At 43.9% G+C, this 19,498-nt stretch overlaps 1 protein-coding gene across 1 annotated transcript in view; it reads left to right on the top strand.

The window, feature by feature from the left end:
- rassf3 (Ras association domain family member 3) overlaps positions 1-19,243 on the top strand; it is an 80,983-nt gene extending 61,740 nt beyond the window's left edge. Inside the window, exons 3-5 of the mRNA XM_063058409.1 lie at positions 3,071-3,341; positions 7,475-7,590; positions 12,559-19,243. Of these exons, the coding sequence (XP_062914479.1) occupies positions 3,071-3,341; positions 7,475-7,590; positions 12,559-12,708 (537 nt within the window). The 3' untranslated portion in view covers positions 12,709-19,243. The remainder of the gene's footprint in view (positions 1-3,070; positions 3,342-7,474; positions 7,591-12,558) is intronic.
- The last annotated feature ends 255 nt before the right edge of the window (positions 19,244-19,498 follow it).

Below are 19,498 nucleotides of genomic sequence, written 5' to 3'. Positions count from 1 at the left end.
ACCTGCTTTCCTTTGTGCTACCAATCCTCAGAACACAAATTTACTTTTTAAAGTTTATCCCAGTACTGTCGAATAGCCTTTGACTGGAAACAGTAGCTATTTCATTTTCCGCAGATGCTGCCTGACGTGCTGAGAGTTTCCCAGCATTTTCTGCTTCTTATTGCAGATTTCCAGCAGGTTTTTCATCCCGTTAACTCTACACGCCTTTCCAATGCAATAGCTTGCTTTTTACGCAGTGAGTGGTGGGTATGTGGAACGCGCTGCTGGGATGGTGGTAAAAGGCAGATACACTAGGGGTGTTTAAGAGGTGCTTACGGGCATCACGGTAGAGTGGCAGATGCTATTGCAGCTTGGGGCGTCTGAGTTCAGTTCTGATGTAATCTGGAAGGAGTCTGTACATTCTCGTCCTCTGGGTCCTCTGGTTTCCAGCCACGGTCCAAAGGTGTAGCTATTAATAGGGTAATAGGTCATTGTAAATTGTCCCATGATTGGGCTATGGTTAAATTGGGGGTTGCTGGGTGGTGCGCTCGAAGGTGTGGAGAGATGTTGCATCTCTAAGTAAATAAAACAGGCAAGCACATGGGATGAAGGACAAATGGGGGGCTCTGTGGGAGGGAAAGGTTAAACTGATGTTTATGTTAGTACAACAACATGGGTCGAAGAGCCTGTACTGTGCTCTACTGTTCTATGTTCGCTAGGCTTGGGAATCCACTTGTTAATTCAGTGGACCTCTTTCCATGATTCCAAGTGGCAGGAATGTATTTAAAGAGAGGTCATTTCCATGCATGAGGGAGAAAAGAACAAAGAAATTTGGATGCAGTGATTGACCATAGACGTAAGAGCAGAATTAGACCATTTGGCCCATTGAGTCAAATCATTTCTTCAGTCATGGCTGATCCTTTTTTATCCCCCTCCTTAGCCCCACTCCCCAGCCTTCTCCCCGTAACCTTTGATGCCATGTCCAATCAAGAATCTATCAAGTTCTGCCTTAAATACCCACAATGACCTGTCCTCTACAGCTGCATGTGGCAACAAATTCCATAAATTCACCACCCTCTGGCTAAAGGAAATTTCTCTGTATCTCTGTTTTAAATGGATGCCCCTCTATCCTGAGGCTGTGCCCCCACAATGGGAAATGCCCTTTCCACATCTACTCTGTCTAGGCCTTTAAACATTAAAAAGGTTTCAGTGAGATCCTTCTCATCCTTCTGAATTCCAGTGAGCACAGACCCAGAGCTATCAAATGTTCCTCGTATGATAACCCTTTTGTTCCTGGAATCATCCTTGTGAAATGCCTCTGAATCCTCTCCAATGCCAGCACATCTTTTCTTAGATGAGGAGCCCAAAACTGTTCACAATACTCAAGGGGAGGCTTCACCAGGACCTTATAAAGTCTCAGCATCACATCCCTGCCTTTGTATTCTAGGTCTCTTGAAATGAATGCTAAAATTCATTTGCCTTCCTCACCACCGACACTACCTGCAAGTTAACCTTTAGGGTGTTCTGCACACGAACTCCCAAGTCCCTTTGCATCTCTGATATTTGGATTCTCTCCCAATTTAGAAAATAGTCTGCACATTTATTTCTTCTACCAAAGTGCATGACCGTGCATTTTCCAACATTGTATTTCATTTGCCACTCTCTTGCCCATTCTCCTAATCTGTCTAAGTCCTTCTGCAACCTCCCTGTTTCCTCAACACTACCTGCCCCTCCACCAGTCTTTGTATCAGTACGATTGAGTCAAACATAGAATCTTGCAGTGGAGGAACAGATCCTTCGGCCCGACTTGTCAATACCGACAATGTCGCCCAGGGAACTAGTCCCATTCGCCTGCATTTGACGCATACATGCCCAAACCTCCTCTTTTCACATACTTACTGAGATGGCTTTTTAATGTTGCTCACGTGACTGCTCAAACACAACTTTTTGGGAGTTTGTCTGATGGTCTTACTCCCTCCATAATTTTCCATGCATGTTGGATCAGTGTTTGTGTTTTGTAAGATCAATAATATTTAAATATATACAGGACTGTATACAGGGTATTTGTCAACATAGAGCGTAAGCTGAGCGTATGCTTCCATTCACGGCCACTTTATTAGGTACCCCCGGCAAGCGGAGGTAGGTGTGCCTCACACCTCCTTTGGTAGAGATGTATTTCCACCTGCATTATTATTATTATTATTATTGTGTTGGCACGTGGCCAAGTGGTTAAAGCGTTCATCTAGTGATTTGAAGGTCGCTAGTTTGAGCCTTGGCTGAGGCAGCATGTGTGTCTTTGAGCGAGGCACTTAATCACACATTGCTCTGCGACGACACTGATGCCAAGCTGTATGGGTCCTAATGCCCTTCCCTTGGACAACATTGGTGTTGTGGAGAGGGGAGACTTGCAGCATGGGCAACTGCTGGTCTTCCCTACCACCTTGCCCAGGCCGGCATCCTGGAAACCTTCCAAGGTGCAAATCCATGGTCTCACGAGACTAACGGATGCCTATATTATTATTATTATTATAATATGCACTACTGCTGCTGCAAAACAACAAATTTCACGACATATAACAGTGATGTTAAACCTGATTCTGATTCTGACTGTAAGTACTGTTAGAGCAATGTTTGGGTCTAGTACATTTACATTTAGCAAATGACTTTGGCTGCCAGTCTTCACATCTGAATATGTATTGTGGATTAATCTGGAGCTGCAGGTCTGAACAATGGGAGCCATAAATCCCAGACCAGACAATGATGATTAAAAATCATTTGGATGTCTGTGGTGTGGGTGTGAATATGGAGGTGTGAAGTTTCTGTGTAGTTTCAAAGAAAGCACTGTAAATGTGGAATTGTCGTTTGATATTTAGCACATAAAATATCAAGTTTCACGTTGGGCCAGTGGGACCTTTCTACTGAAAGATGCCTGCTGTACCTTGTTTTGTCGAAAAAGAAGCTGCTTTGTATTTATCAGTACTCTTCTCCAGTGATTTCATTCACACAGCAGGTACTGTCCTTGCTCTTGGTAAGGATGCCCTCTGTACAGAGATGTTATTTTCCTGACCTCTGCAATGTTTTTCCTGTGTAGAACTTGAATGAAGTATACACTGGTTTCATCAAGGTTCAGATGGACCTTCAGAGACCCATCACCATACGGGCCAGATCAGCTCAGGGCAGTCAAGTGTATAACAACAGCAATGAGACGGCCTTCTATTTGCCTAAGAATACCAGCAACACCCTGCACATCAGCAGCAGTAACACGGTGAAGGATGTCATCGAGGCCCTGCTGAAGAAGTTCACAGTGATTGACAACCCTGCGAAGTTTGCACTTTTCAAGCAGTTTCTCGTCGGTGATCAAGGTAAGGTGTGTAGGATTTTATGCGCAGGTGACACAGTCAAAAGTTCTTCCTTTGAAAATGCGTTGTAATTTCCAAGTATAAGTGATAATTAGCTGGCTGGTATCTTTTTCCCAGAGTCAAAGTGTCTAATATTAGAAAGTATACATTTTCACTCAGTGGCCACTTTATTAGGTACACCTGTACACCGGCTCGTTAATGCAAATAACTAATCAGCCAATCATGTGGCAGCAACTCAATGCATGAAAGCATGCAGACATGGTCAAAAGTGTTCAGTTGTTGTTCAGACCAAACATCCGAATGGGGAAGAAATGTGATCCAAGTGACTTTGACTGTGGGCGGATTATTGGTGCAGATGGGGTGGTCTGAGTATCTCAAAAGCTGCTGATCTCTTGCGATTTTCATGCACAGCAGTCCCTAGAGTTTACAGAGAATGGTGCAAAAAAAAACCCAACAAACATCCAGTTCTGTGGGCGGAACACTTTGTTACTGAAGAGAGGTCAGAGGAGAATGGCCAGACTGATGAAGCTGACGGGAAGGGTTACGACAGTGGTGTGCAGAAGGAGATCTCTGAATGCACAACACGTCAAAGCTTGAAGTGAATGGGTTACAGCAGCAGAAGACCACAAACTACACTTGATGAACTCTTTATTAGGCACAGAAGTTACGTAATGAAGTGGCCATGAATGTCAGTTGAAAGGGAATGTTTGAATGGAGATATGCAGGACATCTTTTCTTACCCAGAGAGCGGGTGGAGGTGACCACATAGTGGTGGAGGCAGATGCGATATAGGTATTTGAGGGGCTCTTATATAGGCACGTGAATGTGCAGAGAATGGAAGGATATGGACCACATGTAGGCAGAAGGGATCGGTTTAATTTGGCATTGTTGGTATAAGTAGTTTGGCACAGCAGTGTTCTAGTGCCATAACTGCCAATAAAGGCTTATTTCAGTGTATAGGAAACACGTCAGCTGATTTTTGCATAGCAAGGGCCCACAAGCTGCACTGGCTGATTGCTTGGTGGTTGGTTAGATGGTGGATAAGGTACTTGGATGATCTCCCTTCCATTTGGAAGCAAGGCAATGAGGTCCTTTGCAACACAAAATGCAGGAGAATCCCAGCAGGTCAGGCAGCACCCATGGAAGTGTACAAACAGTAGAAGTTTCAGGCCGAGACCCTTCTGTCAGTTAAGATCAGGATAAGATCAGGAGTAGGCCACTAGTCCCCCTCTAGGCCTGCCCTTCCATTCAGAAGGATCATGGCTGATCTATGCAGTCGTGTTCTGTGTTCTACATTCACACCCTTTCATCACCTGCCACCCGAGACAGAAATCACGCAGAAAGGACAGCTGATTTACTGGGGATGCAGTCTCTTCAAAGTTTAGTTGAATAGAGTGCACACACAGGGACACAAGATTCTGCAGATGCTGGAAATCTTCAGCAACCACACACTCAAAATGATGGAGGAACTCAAAGTCAAAGTAAAATTTGTTACTGAAGTACCATTACTAGCTTGAGATTCATTTTCTTGCAGGCATTTACTGGAAAATATGAATGTACAATAGAATGTATGAAAGTAACTTCATATACAAACAATGTGCAAAAGAAGACAAATTGGGTAAATAAAAAAATAATACTGAGAACAAGTTTTAAAGCACCCTTGAAAGTGAATCAGTTTAGAGTTCAGAGGAAAATAAACAGTCAACGTTATTTTTCTCCATCGATGCTTCCTGACATGTTGCGTTTTCCAGCACACTGTGTGTGTTAGTGCCAGTGTCTTTCTTACGTTTAAGAAAAGATGCCTTCAGGTATAAACATGGAAAATAAAGGGGTCTTTCAAACACAAATTAAATAACTTTTAGCACTTTGAATGCTACCATTGAAGACAAAACACAATGGTGTTTAGCTGCTAATCAGTGATGTATGGTTCACTTCCTGGTAAAGGAACGGCTCCTTCTGGGCTTTGGAAAACGGAGACTTATTTTCTAAATTGTTCCCTTTTTAAACTTTTATGGAAGGGAGCCAAGAGTCTTATTTGTGATGAATTAGAACACATCAAATTTCTAACTGCAATCCACCAGTTTGGTGTAAAGCACATGTTCAAACTCATGTGTCGAGGAGGTGTGGTGGTTAAATTACTGGGTTAGTACGCAGTCGTCTGCATTAGTTTACATCACACCAGAGCAGCTATGGATTTTAAATGTGGTAATTACATTTTGAATTGGAAAGCTAGTCTCTATAATGGTGACAATGGAACAGCTGTTGTAAAAACACATTGGTCGTTGGTCGATGGGTTAAGTAGCCACTGTAAATTACCACCTGGTTAGTGAGTCGGGGGAGGTCACTGGATATCTGAAGGAGAATAATTAAAGGGAAGTAATTGGGGGTTTGTGATTGATGGGATTATTCAGTGAGCTAGCATCAGTTTGAAGAACTAAATGGTCTTCTCAAAGATGCAAAGTCAAACTACATTTATTATCAGAGTTTGTATACAGAATACGACTCTTGAGATTCACCCTCCCACAGGTAGCCATGAAACAGAAACACCATGGAATCCGTGCAAGAAAACATCAAACACCCAGTGTGCAACAAAAAAGAGCAAATTGCGCAAATGGCAAAAAAAAAAGAACAACACGCAGAATCTCAAACATCAAACCAGGAGTGTTCAGTTTAGTTTAGTTCAGTTCAGTCTTTGCCGAAGCGTTCCAGTCTGCATTGATCGTCCTGATCAAACTCCTCAAAAACATCAACAAGAGGAGTAACCAGAATCCAGGAACACGTGCAACGTGAACCTCATAATCCCACAAAGCAAATCCACATTTTTCGCCGGCGCCGCCTTGCACTCCATTCAAGGTGGTGATACGTGATACTGACTTTCAGAGCAACACCCACATCTCATAGCACCTGTTCTGTGTCCAGGCTCTCATGGTGGCCAACCATTTTAGTTTCGACTTTCCCTTTCCCAGTCTGACATGGCTGTCCATGGCCTCCTCTACCAGGTTGGAGGGGCAGCATCTCATATTTTACCTGGGTAGCCTTTAACCTGATGGCATGAACATCAATATCTCTACCGTCCAGTAATTTCTTACTCTGCCCCTTCTTTCTTTTTCCATTCCCCATTCAGTTTACCCTCTCACCCCTTCTCTTCTCACCTGCCTATTTCCTCCCTCTGATGCCCCTCCTCCTCCTCGTTCTCCTATGGTCCACTGTCCTCTCCTATCAGGTTCTTCCTTCTTCAGCCCTTTACCTCTTCTACCTATCCCCTCCCAGATGGTCTCACCAGTCTGTGCTCATTATTTCTCCTCCACCTTGTTCTGGCTTTCTTTTTCAGTCCCGATGAAGAGTCTCAGCCAGGTTGTTGGTTGTTTATGCTTCTCCATTGATGCTGCCTGACTTGCATCTTGTGTGTTGCTCAAGATCGTCAGCACCTGCAGAATCTCTTGGCCCACAATCTGGCAGGGCAGGGAGAATGGCCAGCTCCACTTCCTGTCCTAGTGTCCCTGTAGTAACCCAGAACCCTCAGAATTTCAGGAATTTCTAACCCTGGTCTCTCTGGCGTAATAGTTCCTTTGTTGTCTGGTGTGTTGGTATTTGTGCCCCCAGGCCTGATGCCTCAGTTTCTCTCACCTTATTCACCACCTCTCTTTCCTTGAAGCTGCTCCTCTGAACCTGCCTGTTTCCTTGCACGACACATTCAGTAATGCTGCTAGGAAATGCTTCAAGGCATCTTTGTCATATGAAAGGCACTACATAAATGGAGAAGGTTGTTTTATTGACTATCAGAATCAAGTTTGATAACGCTGACATTGAACAAACAATAGTATATGACCCCTTTGACCCCCTTGGCCCATGATGTCATGAAATTTGTTTTATGGCAGCAGTACAGTGCAAGACATAAAAATTACTCTTTAAGATACAAAAGTAAGTAGTGCAAATAATCAAAAGCGAGATAGTGTTCATGAGTTCATTGTCCGTTCAGAAATCTGAAGTGCTGTTGCAGCCTTGATGTCTGAGTGACACTCAAGGTGGGTAAAGCTCCCGTGTTTGGTGCTGAGGAACAGCTGGAGGAAGACCCTGCTCCACCTGGGATGCTGGACACGTGTATAATCGACTTGTCTCATCTCCTCTCTCTGCAGTCTATTCGAGCAAGCTGTCAGATGGCGAGCATCCCCTGTACCTGCGGCTGTTGGCAGGACCTAGCATGGATGCCTTGAGTTTTGTGCTGCGGGAGTACGAGACTGGGGAAGTGTTGGTAAGTGGCCTTTCCCCCATCTTAATGTGGAACTGCAGGCAAAGGAGTGTGCCGGTGTGAAAAGATTGCAGTTCAATCTATAGACAAAGATGCATAATACAATGCTAGTGCACTTCGCCTTACCCTAATGCAGATGTTCCCTTCGGTCTACCCATCCCTCCCACCTTCTCTGCCACTGGAAAACATTCACCGTTTCTCTCTCCGTAGATGCTGCCTGACCCACTGAGTGAATCTGTTTCTATTGCAAACAGGAAGTTGAATCTTTGATTTGTTCCAGGAAATGAACAAGTTGATTGGACATTTCGGGGTCAGCTTCCTGTTAAAACTTGACTGATCCTTTAATTGTTCACCAGACCTGGACGTTATTATATAACCATATAACCATAACAACACGGAAACAGGCCATCTCGGCCCTTCTAGTCCATGCCGAACTCCTACTCTCACCTAGTCCCACTGACCTGCACTCGGTCAATAACACTCTATTCCTTTCCTGTTCATATATCTATCCAATTTAACTTTAAATGACAACATCGAACCTGCCTCAACCACTTCTGCTGGAAGCTCGTTCCACACAGCTACCACTCTCTGAGTGAAGAAGTTCCCCCTCATGTTACCCCTAAACTTTTGCCCTTTAACTCTCAACTCATGTCCTCTTGTTTGAATCTCCCCCACTCTCAATGGAAAAAGCCTATCCACATCAACTCTATCAATCCCCCTCATAATTTTAAACACCTCTATCAAGTCCCCTCTCAACCTTCTACGGTCCAAAGAATAAAGACCTAACTTGTTCAACCTTTCTCTGTAACTTAGGAGATAAAACCCAGGCAGCATTTTAGTAAATCTTCTCTGTACTCTCTCAATTTTATTGACATCTTTCCTATAATTCGGTGACCAGAACTGTACACAGTACTCCAAATTTGGCCTTACCAATGCCTTATACAATTTCAACTTTACATCCCAACTCCAATACTCAATGCTCTGATTAATAAAGGCCAGCATACCAAAAGCTTTCTTCACCACACTACCCACATGAGATTCCACCTTCAGAGAACTATGCACCATTATTCCTAGATCCCTCTGTTCTACAGCATTCTTCAATGCCCTACCATTTACCATGTATGTCCTATTTTGATTAGTCCTACCAAAATGTAGCACCTCACATTTTTCAGCATTAAACTCCATCTGCCATCTTTCAGCCCACTCTTCTAACTGGCCTAAATCTCTCTGCAAGCTTTGAAAACCTACTTCATTATCCACAACGCCACCTATCTTAGTATCATCTGCATACTTACTAATCCAATTTACCACCAATTAGCTAAGAATGTAGTCGCTTGGGTGAATGTACTCCTACTCGTAGTATGTTTTCAGTTCTGGTCATCTTATTGTAGGAAGAATGTAGAAGCTTTAGTCAAGAGATTCTGCAGATGTTGGAAATCCGGAGCAACACATACACAAAATGTTGGAGGGACTCTGCAGGTCTATGGAAATGAATAAACAGTTGATGCTTTGAGCCGAGATCTTTCATCAGGACTGGAAAAGGAGGGGACAGAAACGAGAATAAGAAGGTGGGAGGAGGCAAGCTGGCAGATGATAGGTGACCCCAACTGAGGGGAAGGAGTGGGGGAGGGGGGAAGGAGGATGAATTGAGAAGCTGGGAGGTGATAGGTGGTAAACAGCTGAAGAAGAACGAATCTGATAAGAGGAGTGGACAATGGGAAAGGGAAGAAGGAGGGGCACCAGAGGGAGGTGATGGACAGGGGAGAAGAGAAGGGGTGAGAGGGGAGCCAGATGGGAAATGGAGAAAGAGAGAAGGGGAGAGGAGAAATTACTGGAATTTAGAGAAATTGCTGTTCATGCTGTCAGCTTTAGAGAAAGTGCAGCAAGGATTTACCAGGATGCTGCCTGGATTAGAGAGCATGTCTTATGAAGTTAGGCTGAGTGAGTTAGGGCTTTTATCTTTGGACTGAAGGAGGATGAGAAGTGACTTGATAGAGGTATACAGGATGATAAGAGACGTAGATAGAGTGAATATTTCTGTACCAGAGATGGTATCCCAGGGCAGAAATGGCTAACACAGGAGCATCATTTTAAGGTGTTTGGAGGAAAGTATGGAGGGGAGATGTCAGAGGTGGGTTTCTTACACAAAGAGTTGTACACGTACGGAAAACTCTGCCAAGGGTGGTGGTAGGTGCAGATACATTAGGGACATTTAAAGGACTCTTAGATTTGCACATGGATGAAAGAAAAACAGGGGGCTATGTGTGAGGGAAGGGTTAGATTGATCTTGGAGTAGGTTAAAAGGTTAGCACATCATGGGTAGAAGGGCCTGTACTGTGCTGTGCTGTTCTACAAAGTATATTCATAGATCTACTAGTTGGGGATTTTTCCGTTTGAAGTTCAAACTTCCAAGTAAATTTATTATCAAAGTATGTGTATGTTGCCATTTACTACCTTGAGATTCATTTTCTTGCAGGCATTTACAGGGAAAAAAGAAATACTATAGAATTTTATGAAAACCATACATAAAGACTGACAGACAGCATTGTACAACAGAAAAGAAACTCTGCAAGTAGCGGCTGAAAACATGAGCTGCAAAGAGTCTTTGAAATTGAGTCGTAGGTCGTAGAATCAGTTCAGAGTAGTGGTAACTGAAGCTATCTACACTGGTTTAAGGGCCTGATGGTTGTCTGGTTACAACGTTTCCTGAACCTGGTTGTGTGGTGGTTAAAGACCTCTGTATCTCCTGCCCAAAGCAGACACTTGACCAGTTACTGTCCTTGTCTTATCTCCTCAGAATCAAGGAGAAGCCCACAATCACCTCTGACTGTATTTCTTTATTGTCCATCACTGTTCACAAAAATGATTCCAGGAGTGTCAAATGAAGAGCATTTGATGGCTCTGGGCCTATATTCACTAGAATTCAGAAGAATTAGGGGTGACCTCATTGAAACCTATCAAATGGTGAAAGGCTTTGATAGAGTAGATGTAAAGAAGATGTTTCCCATGGTGGGAGAGTCTAAGACCAGGGGACACAGCATCACATTAGAGGGGTGTCCTTTTAGTACAGAGATGAGGAATTTCTTTAGCCAGAGAGTGGTGAATCTGTAGAATTCTTTGCCACCGACAGTCGTGGAGGCCAAGTCTTTATGTATCTTTAAGGCAGAGGTTGATAGATTCTCAATTGGTCAGGGCATGAAGGTATACAGGGAGAAGGCAGGAAAATGGGGCTGAGGGGAAAATTGGATCAACCACGATGAAATGGTGGAGCAGACTCGATGGACCGAATGGCCTAATTCGGCTTCTATATCTTACGGTCTTATTACGGTCTTATCATGATCCAGCACAGAGACATTATTCATTAGTTCCAGTGCTGAAAGTTACCACTGAATCAAGGGCTGGAAATTGGTAAATTAAATTGGTTTATTATTGTCATGTGTAGCGACGTACAGTGAAAAACTTTGGTTGCCTGCCATTTCGTTACAACGGTACAGAGGAGAACAGTAACAGCGTAAAGTGTTAAAGAGAAAATGCGTGTGACATGAGACAGTAATAAAGTAATTCTAATTCTAATGCAGGTGGTCAATAAGATATCAGAATCAGGTTTATTATCACCAGCATGTGTCATGAAATTTGTTAATCTAGCAGCAGCAGTTCAATGCAATGCATAATATAGAAGGAAAAAATAATTATGTAAACCAATTACAGTATACGTATACTGAATAAATTAAAAACGGAAATATATATTGAAAAAGTGAGATAGTGTCCAAGGGTTCAATGTCCATTTAGGAACCGGATGGCAGAGGGGAAGAAGCTGTTCCTGAATCGTTGAGTGTGTGCCTTCAGGCTTCTGTACCTCCTACCTGATGGTAACAGTGAGAAAAGGGCATGCCCTGGGTGCTGGAGGTCCTTAATAATGGACGCTGCCTTTCTGAGACACCGCTCCCTGAAGATGTCCTGGGTACTTTGTAGGCTAGTATCCAAGATGGAGCTGACTAAATTTACGACCCTCTGCAGTTTCTTTCAGTCCTGTGCAGTAGCCCCTCCGTACCAGACAGTGATGCAGCCTGTCAGAATGCTCTCCACAGTACTTATAAAGAAGTTTTTGAGTGTTTTTGTTGACATACCAAATCTCTTCAAACTCATAATGAAGTATAATCACTGTCTTGCCTTCTTTATAGCTGCATCGATATGTTGGGACCAGGTTAGATCCTCAGAGATCTTGACATTAGAGGTTATAACCTACAGCAAGCCTGTTGTATGGACCAGCATTGATTCTGGGTTTTGGGCCCATGTTTGTCCTGGTTTTAAAGATAAGATTATGACCCCCCAGAGAGGCCATGTTCTCTTTTATTGCTGCCATCAGGAAGGAGGTACAGGAGCCTTGGGTCCCACACCATCACGATCAGAAACGGTTATTACCCCACAACCATCAGGCTCCTGAACCAATTTAGATAACTTCACTCACCTCAACTCTGAACTGATTGCACAACCTATAGACTCACTTTCAAGGGCTCTACAACTTGTGTCTCAGTGTTACTTACTTATTTATTTGTTTGTTTGCAGTTTGCCTTCTTTTGCACATTGGTTGTTTGTCAGTCTTCGTTTGTGTGTAGTTTTTAAATGAATTCTATTCTATTTCTTTGTTTTACTCTGAATGTATATTTCAGGATGTATATTGTACACATTTCCCATACATTAAATCTACCTATTGAAACCTACTGAATGCCTCCAAGAAAATGAATATGAATTGTATATGGTAACATATTCACACTTTGATAATAAATTAACTTTGAACTTGGACCCCAAACAAGGAATGAACACAAGCACATTCAACAGGCGTGTGTTATGAGGTCTAAGGCCACAACTTGAGCCTGTTGAATGTACTTGTGTTGATCCCTGGTTCAGAGGCCCTGGTTTGTTTTCGTTTTCTTTGCCCCATACTTTAATCTCTGATTATTTGTTCCCTAGTGGGAAGCCTTCAGTCTCCCAGAACTGCAAAACTTCCTGCGGATCCTGGACAAAGAGGAAGAGGAACAGTTCAAGCTGCTGAGAAGGTGCTACGTGACCTACAAAGCCAAACTTGAGGCAGCACTGAAAGCCACAGGGAAGCCGGATTAATCCCCGGAAAGATGCAAAGCAACGCACAGTCTCGGTGCGGGCATGCTTCAGGACAGGGGACACAGGGCAAGTATAGCCAGCCTTCAAACCTGAAGACTTCTGTTTCAGCACCGGAAACAGAACGTACCTGAAGCACTGAACCCATTGAGCTAAGGCCAGGCCTCACCTCCATCTTATATCTTCGCTTGCACAGCTGCCAAGTTTGTTGGACAATCGTGAAGGTTATTTATTAACGAGCTGCTCGGATGCACTGTAATGGTGGTGAGATCTCCCTGTGCTTACTTTGTGTATAATGCATTTATGGCGGTAGTTCAAACACCCCAGCCTTGACAGCCTGATGCCTTACAATACGTGGCTTTGTTGTCCTGCTTGTGTAGACACTGAGTAGCCACGAGATGACCGTGGTCAATGTGAAAACCCTTCGGCCTTCCCTCCAAACTGAGAATGGCAAAGGAATACCCTTCTGAACCGTCTGTTCCTCAACCTCCTGTAAATATGCAGTGCCAAATGACTTTTATTGTTGCAATACATATGTTAAGGATACTAATTTATGTGTGAACATTATTTAAAAGCTTTCCGGCAGGATAGGAAGAGATTGCAGGGTTGGAATGCATGAGACATTATGTAGCGCGAAGGGTGGGGAGGTGAGAGGTAGGCCAAGGGAAGTGGGCGGGTTAAATACTGTGTAAAGGAAGTGCTCTGGGGGTCAAGGACAAAATGGATTAAAGAGCTCCCAAATCAAAGTAAAATTTATTTTACTTTGCTGAATAGTAGCTATGGATTGGTTATTATGTAAGCAGTGCACACAACACTGGAGGAACTCAGCAGATCAGGCACTGTCTTTGGAAAGAAATGCATCTCCCCAAACATTGACTGTCCATTTCCCTCCATCGATGCTCCCTGACCTGCTGATTCTTGTGCATTGCCTCAGATTCCATCACCTTGTGTCTCCTGGACATGTCGGCAGATTGTTGTACTGGGACTAAGATGGAAAGAAATTTAGGTTTGGAGGAAGGAGTTCTGTTTGTGTGATGTGGCAGGTCAGAAAAGCTTTAAAGCAGGCTTCAGCAGTGCATGAATTATACTCTTGAGGGCCATGTTCTTATGCCTGCAGCTGCTGATTGGCTGATGATAATTGGCTCAGGTTTGGCGCAGTGAGAACTTGACATTGGCTTCAGGAAGGGCCTCTTGGCCTTTGGTGTTTTTCACCCTTCCAACCACGGTTTTGGGCCTCTTATTTTGCAGATGTAGCATCACTCAGGCAGCGTGCGCATTACTTGGAGTGAGAACAGGTGATTGTGCAGTCTAGTAACTGTTGTCCACAAGGAGAATAAAATAGGCCCTTGGGCGTGGCATGTTCTCACACCCCAAGTTTGTTGCCAAATCCATCCACTGTCTGTGTGGAGTATGCACGTTCTCCCTGTGCCTGTGTGGGTTTCCCCTGTGCCAGTAATTGGCTGGTGTGCATTCCCCCCAGTGTGAGTGAATGGCAAGAGCAACAAGAGGGGAGTTGATGGACATGGGGAGAGAACAAAATGCATGACACGGAAAATCAGATGAGAGGTGATAAAGCTGATGGGATTGTTCTCAATAGGCCAAGTGGCCTCATATGTCATGAAGAAGACCTGAGCCCAAGGACTTTCTCAATAGGCCAAGTGGCCTCATATGTCATGAAGAAGACCTGAGCCCAAGGACTTTCTCAATAGGCCAAGTGGCCTCATATGTCATGAAGAAGACCTGAGCCCAAGGACTTTCTCAATAGGCCAAGTGGCCTCATATGTCATGAAGAAGACCTGAGCCCAAGGACTTTCTCAATAGGCCAAGTGGCCTCATATGTCATGAAGAAGACCTGAGCCCAAGGACTTTCTCAATAGGCCAAGTGGCCTCATATGTCATGAAGAAGACCTGAGCCCAAGGACTTTCTCAATAGGCCAAGTGGCTTCATATGTCATGAAGAAGACCTGAGCCCAAAGGACTTAGCATTCTTTCCCCATGTGGCAAGCTGACCCAGAGGCCCTTGAAGAAAAATGGGAAGGTGGACTAGCCACATTGTGCTTGAATTGGTTTTGAGAGAGCGAGAGAGAGAGAGAAAGAAGAAAGTGAGAGAGGGAGAGAAAGTGAAGAAAGTGAGAGAGAGGTGAAGTGTGAGATGGGGTGAGGGAGAGAGAGTGAGTGAGAATGGGCGAGAAAGTGAGGAGACGAGAAAGAGTGAGAAGGAGATGGGGAGAAGGGGAAAGAGAGAGATGGAGAGAAAAAGAGAGGAAAAAGATGAGGAGAGAGAGGGAGTGGGGATAAAGAAAGAAACAGACATAGATAACTTGCCATAGTGGGTGGCAGGGAATAAGGAAGACCCAGGGGTGAGGGAATGTGACTCTCAGAAGCTGCTTACAGAAAAGATCACAAGCATGTGCATTCTGTTGGTCAGATCTTGAGGCATCTTGTCGCAATTTATAAATTTGGTCATCTTGATCTTCCTGTTATTAGGTGTTGGTTTTGTTTTAAAGTGTAAAAGCTCCCAGTATAATGACTTGGTTTTGATTGGGTTAGTCTTCCCCTTTCTGACCTCTAACTGTGGCTGGGTTAATGGACAGGTCTCTGCTGTCACCCTCCCCTACCTGGCTTGATCTGCCCGTAATCCTACATATCTCCTACTTCCCCCGTCCCACCCTCTACCCCTCACTGTCTCCGCTTTCCACTCTTCAGTCCCAGTGAAGGTTCTCACCACAAATCACTGATAGTTCCTTCTATCCCAGCAGATGCTGCTTAACCCATTGAGCTCCTCCAGCAGATTGTTTCTTGCTCCAGGTTTCAGCATCTGCTCTCTGGTGTCTCCAGACCTTCTAGTGGGTTCATCCTCAGCACCTTGGACAGCAGATTATCTTCAGTCAGCTTCAGTCTATGGGTTTTCCTTGTCTCTCCATGTTCCATAGGATTGTCATGTTTTCATTGTCTTCCTGGTGTTTATTCTGCAAATCCTATCTGTGTGGGTCTGATGTTAACCATCTCACTCAGCCTCTTTGCTGGGACTTTGATGAGAATCTTCTAAGCACAGGGCTGATGGGAATTGGACATTAGTTATTGATGCCTTTCAATAATTCCTGGTCTGTGGTCCTGGGAATTAGTACAATCATTTGGCATTATGAGTCTCTGAAACAGACCTTGCTGTTAGACACAGTATTTTCCAGGACTACATCCCCCTTCCCTCTGTCCAGGACGTGATCTCTTTCTCCTCCATCCCTTTTAAGTGCCTCTTTGATCTCGTCTGGTTCGGTTGGTTTCCATTCACACCTTTTTTCTTGACTACTGTAATGGTCCTCATCATTGGTCTGAAAGCTTGCTGAAGCCACTACCTGATTGTGAGGGCAGTTGGGCACACCCAGTGACCCTCGTTAATTGGAGAGCATCTCTTCCCAAGTATTCTCTGGCTGTTCCTCGCAAATCTCCTGGTTACGTGTCACCTGGTGTATGCTTTGCCTTCTATTCTTGACCTGTATGTCAACTATCATTGGGTTTACTCTTGTATTCCTCTATCAGGTAATGGATGATCCATTCTACTGAGTCCAGCCCTGCAGCAAAGTCTTCACTGTTCTTCTCTCCCAGAGGAGTGCCTGTGCCCAAAGCCCTCCACTAGACTCTTCTCTGGGACAATGACTCTTGGTTTTGGTCTCTGTCAGGGCTTGGCTCTCTCCATGCTCCTTGGCCATTTGGACCTACTGGTCCTGACAGTTATGGGATCTTACTGTGTGTAAATTTATCTGCCATGCTTCCTACTTTACAGCAGTGACCTTGCATCACAAGTGGTTCATTTGTCATAGAACGATTTTTGACATCCTGCAATGGGACGTTCCAAAGAACTTTATTCTGGGAGTTTTGGGCTTTAAAATTGGGATGTGAAAGGTGCACAGAAATGCAGTGTGACTTGTAAGTTTTGGCAACCTAAAGATTGTGCTTTAATCATCCATGGTAGTTCAAAGGTAAAAGAATAAGAAGTTGTTAACCAATAAGAATAGTCATGCTAGTTATTAATTAAGCTACACAAGACTTGGACTGGACAAGGAACACGCCTGGGGGAGATTGTCAGAAATCTGATACAAAATTGTCTTGTCCCACATTTACAAAGTCATGATCCTTTTGTACATCCCAAAAAGAAATAGTCCATTGAATTTAAATGTGTGGATTACAGCCACTTCCACTGTGTCCTGGGAGTCACCTCCTCTGATTGGCCCCAGCTTTTGGGAGTCACCTCCTCGATTGGCTTGTGGGTATTGTTTTGCCTGAGTGTTTTACTCACGAAATGTCCCAGAGCTTCTGGCAGCAAGTCCAGGGTTTGTGTAGTCACCTGACACTTAGCTTTGCAAAAGCTGTTAAACCACACTGAACTGGTGTAGATGATTAAAATGGTCAAACGTGATCAGGGTGAACACTAATTGGATTTGTGGTGGCTCTGTTTGTGGTGAGGAGAAAGGTGCATAACCGAAAAGGCAAGCACATGAAATATCTGGCCACCTCCCCTTCCCTCAACAGCCGTGCACACGCGCACATAAAATGTGTGTTCTGTCCAATGCCTCCGCCTCCATCTCCTTCACAGCGAGCGGTTCAGTCCATGCAATCTTCCTGACAACTCTGGCATCTCTTGTGTGCCTTGCAGTTGGCGGAGAGCAAAACTCCCGACGAAGTGGAGCAAGGACCCAATATCCAGCCCTGATTCTGATCTGGTCACCTAACTGTGACAGAGGCTTCAGATACGGACCTGGTGGCAATGTATCATTTGAACCAACAAATGGGACAGGGGTGGGTGTGGAAGATTCCTTGTGTGTTGTGTATTTTTAAACAGGGGTTTATGCTTTCAATGGACTTGCCTTGTACTACAGATCTCCCACCCAGGGGCCCTTTATGGTGTTTGGGTATATTGCTTCTCTTGACTGGGTGTAAAGTGCCTTGGAGCGTCCAGGGGTTGTGAATGACGCTATTCAATATGGAAACCCGTCCTCTTCAATCCGAATGATCCAGTCTTTGCCACAAGTTTTCTGGAAGGAGTTTAGGACCAAAGATAATTTGCTCCTTCCCCTTGCTGCTGTTCAATTATTATTTAATGTGTGGCTACTGTATTGATTTTGGAACCATTTCCAAAGAATGATTGATTAGTTGTTCTAAAATTGCTGTGAATTGAGAACTTGGTTATCAATGGATCAGTGGGGGAAGAGGGAGGGAGAAAAACTTCCAAAGATTCTTTTTTAAATTATTCTATTTCAGTCTTGTTGGATAGGGGTGGGGTTTGCAGTGAGAATGGGGAGACGCTCCTTGTACACCTCACTATCACCAGCCCCCTCAGAGAAAGATAACAAGTGGTCCAGTGCCTCTGTAGCTGGGACAAGCAGAAGGACAGTGGGGTGAGGAAGATCCTCCTTTATTGAAGATCCTCTCTGCGTCACTGAAACCTCTACCCTGTGAGATGACCCGTTCTTATCATGCAGCAGATCTCCACTTTTTTCAACACTATTTCTGTATCCAAATGGAGTTGCTTTTTTTTAATCCCCCTTTGGAGGTTTAGCTGGAGGGGTTGGTGGGCAACAGGTGAACACTGTGTCTTCAAGCCCAATCAGTGACCCAGGGGTCTGTTGTGGAGCCACACGGTGATCGCAGGGTAGAGAACCAAACGGAGATGGGCCAAAAGGAGGGAAGAGCTACCGCTGCCCACTGAGTTGCCTTTTTACTGTGTGATGGCTAGTACCAAAGAATGAAATTAGGACACTTTAGCTCATCAGGGAATTGTTGCTGAAGCAGAGAAAAAGAATTGAAACTTGACATTTAATTTATAGGTGTGTTTTCCATTGTAACACCATTTTGTATTCTTAATTTTAAAAAAAAAACTGTACCAAAGTCTCATACTGAGCTGTTTTGGTTCATGTAGACATTGTGCAAAAAGTCTTATAATATTTGTTGGGATGTCTGCCCTCTTGCTCTGAACTGATTGAGCAAGAGAGCAGCAATGGGTTCATATGCTTTTACTGTGAATGGTAGTTTCTTATTAACCCTTTACTTGAAGTGTTTGCACGCCGCTCTGGGAATATCAGAGAACATTGGTGACGCCCGTGCGTCACATGACACACTGGTGGTTCTACTCCAGGGGAGCTGGTCAAGTTTGGAGTTGTGTTTTTACTGCAACTCCCAGCTGCGGTGGAAACTGTGACTAAGGCTCCACTGATGTAATCAAACACTGATCATGTACTGCTGATCCTCCCAGTCGAAGCCATGAGCTGTATTCTGTATCATTTAAATCACCATCACTGCTTTGTCCGCATATGCAAGGGTACAAATAAGTAATGGTCATTGGACTTTTAATCGTGGATTTGCGTGTGTGAAGAAGCACAAATTTAAGCAGTGTATAGGACTGAGTGTTATGGTATTTATATTGACTGCAAGTGGAAATTTATTTTTTATTAAAGAGAATTTACTCTCTTTACTTTTTAAGATATTGAATTTGAATAAAATGGCTTTTGTAAGCTGTGGCATATTTTAATAAAGATCAAATTGATGGGAATCCTGTGTGTGTGTGTGTCTATATATGCAGTGTATGCATGTGTATATATGCAGTGTGTGTATACATGCTGTGTGGGCATGTGTGTATATGCAGTGTGATTGCGTGTGTATCTATGCAGTGATTTTAATACATCTTATTCTAGACTAGGTCACTGCATCAGCTTTGAATACAGTAATAAGGAGTCGTGTTTTACAGTTATAATGTTTTTTCTCACCCCTGACACATCAAGCTAGGAATTACCTGAGAGCT

This window comes from Mobula hypostoma, chromosome 9 (assembly GCF_963921235.1).
Source record: "Mobula hypostoma chromosome 9, sMobHyp1.1, whole genome shotgun sequence".
Taxonomy (NCBI): domain Eukaryota; kingdom Metazoa; phylum Chordata; class Chondrichthyes; order Myliobatiformes; family Myliobatidae; genus Mobula; species Mobula hypostoma.
The sequence above is the reverse complement of the archived record's forward strand: the minus strand, read 5'-3'. Positions and strand labels throughout refer to the sequence as shown.